This window comes from Empidonax traillii, unplaced genomic scaffold, assembly GCF_003031625.1.
Source record: "Empidonax traillii isolate 1590-97213 ecotype Southwest subspecies unplaced genomic scaffold, ASM303162v1 scaffold1655:size138967, whole genome shotgun sequence".
Taxonomy (NCBI): Eukaryota; Metazoa; Chordata; class Aves; order Passeriformes; family Tyrannidae; genus Empidonax; species Empidonax traillii.
The window spans coordinates 22,860-23,932 of NW_020956848.1; the positions used below are offsets into that span (position 1 = coordinate 22,860).

General features: G+C 48.8%; 1 protein-coding gene across 1 annotated transcript in view; it reads right to left on the reverse strand.

Moving 5' to 3' along the window:
* PSMB3 (proteasome subunit beta 3) overlaps window positions 1-313 on the reverse strand; it is a 2,010-nt gene extending 1,697 nt beyond the window's left edge. Inside the window, exon 1 of the mRNA XM_027908199.1 lies at window positions 258-313. Within this exon, the coding sequence (XP_027764000.1) occupies window positions 258-313 (56 nt within the window). The remainder of the gene's footprint in view (window positions 1-257) is intronic.
* Window positions 314-1,073: the final 760 nt, after the last annotated feature.

A 1,073-nucleotide genomic window follows, 5' to 3' on the forward strand; every position in this document is an offset into this window, starting at 1 on the left:
AAAAAAAAAAAAGGAAAAAAATGTGAATAAATTAAGTTTAAAAACTAAATTAAAAACTAAAAAACTAAAAAAAAAAAAATTTAAAAAATTAAACATTCTAGGTTTTTTTCACTGCTGTTTTTTAAATAGGAATTTTAAGTCCTCTGTGCTTGTCTGTTTGCTAGGAGCAGTTTGAGACACTGTTACTGTTTTGAAATGCATGCATGTTACAAGATGAGTCTCCAACCAGAGAAAAATAAAATTAAAACTTTGTGTACACCTGTGCCTCCCTGCTGTGCTCTTTGCTGTCATCAGCCAGGTAAGTGTCCCACATGGGGCAGCACAAGGGGGGAGGACGCTTTAAACTGCCAGAGGGAAGGAATTCCTCCTCCCTGGGAGGGTGGGCAGGCCCTGGCACAGGTTGCCCAGAGAAGCTGTGGCTGCCCCATCCCTGGAAGTGTCCAAGGCCAGGCTGGCTGGGGCTTGGAGCAACCTGGGCTGGTGGAAAATGTCCCTGCCCATGGCAGGGGGTGGCACTGGATGATCTTTAAGGTCCCTTCCAACCCAACACATCCCATGATTCTTCGAACCACAACCGGAGAAGGCTTTTTTCCAGGGCCTGTGGAATGGGGGCTTAGGTAAGAACCGATTTTACCAAGTCCTGGCTGCCAGAACAAGTGGATTTGTGCCGCTCCACGAGCTGCAGCTCAGCCCTTCACGTCCGGGGGCACTGAGGGAATCGCTGCAGGTGGCTCAGAGGGAAAGGTGAGCTCTGCTCCCACCCAAAACCTGAGCTCCTCCTCGTGGCTTTAGGGAGGAGAACTCGATCCTCTTGTTCAGAACCAAGCAAAGGAAAGTTCACTCCAATCCAGAGATTTATTTTAAAAAGTCCCAGGAGGGGTGTGACACAGGAGCAGCTGTGCTGGGCTAGTCCATGCGAGCCTTCAGGGTCCTCGTGGTGATCTTGTCTTTCTCTCTAGAGGGGGAAAGACAGAAGATTATTAATAAATCCATGTTTGGTCCCCACATCCAGCTTGTCCCCCCCTTAGGAAGCTGCAGGAGCACAGGTAGGCTGCACTAGTGCAGGCAGGGGC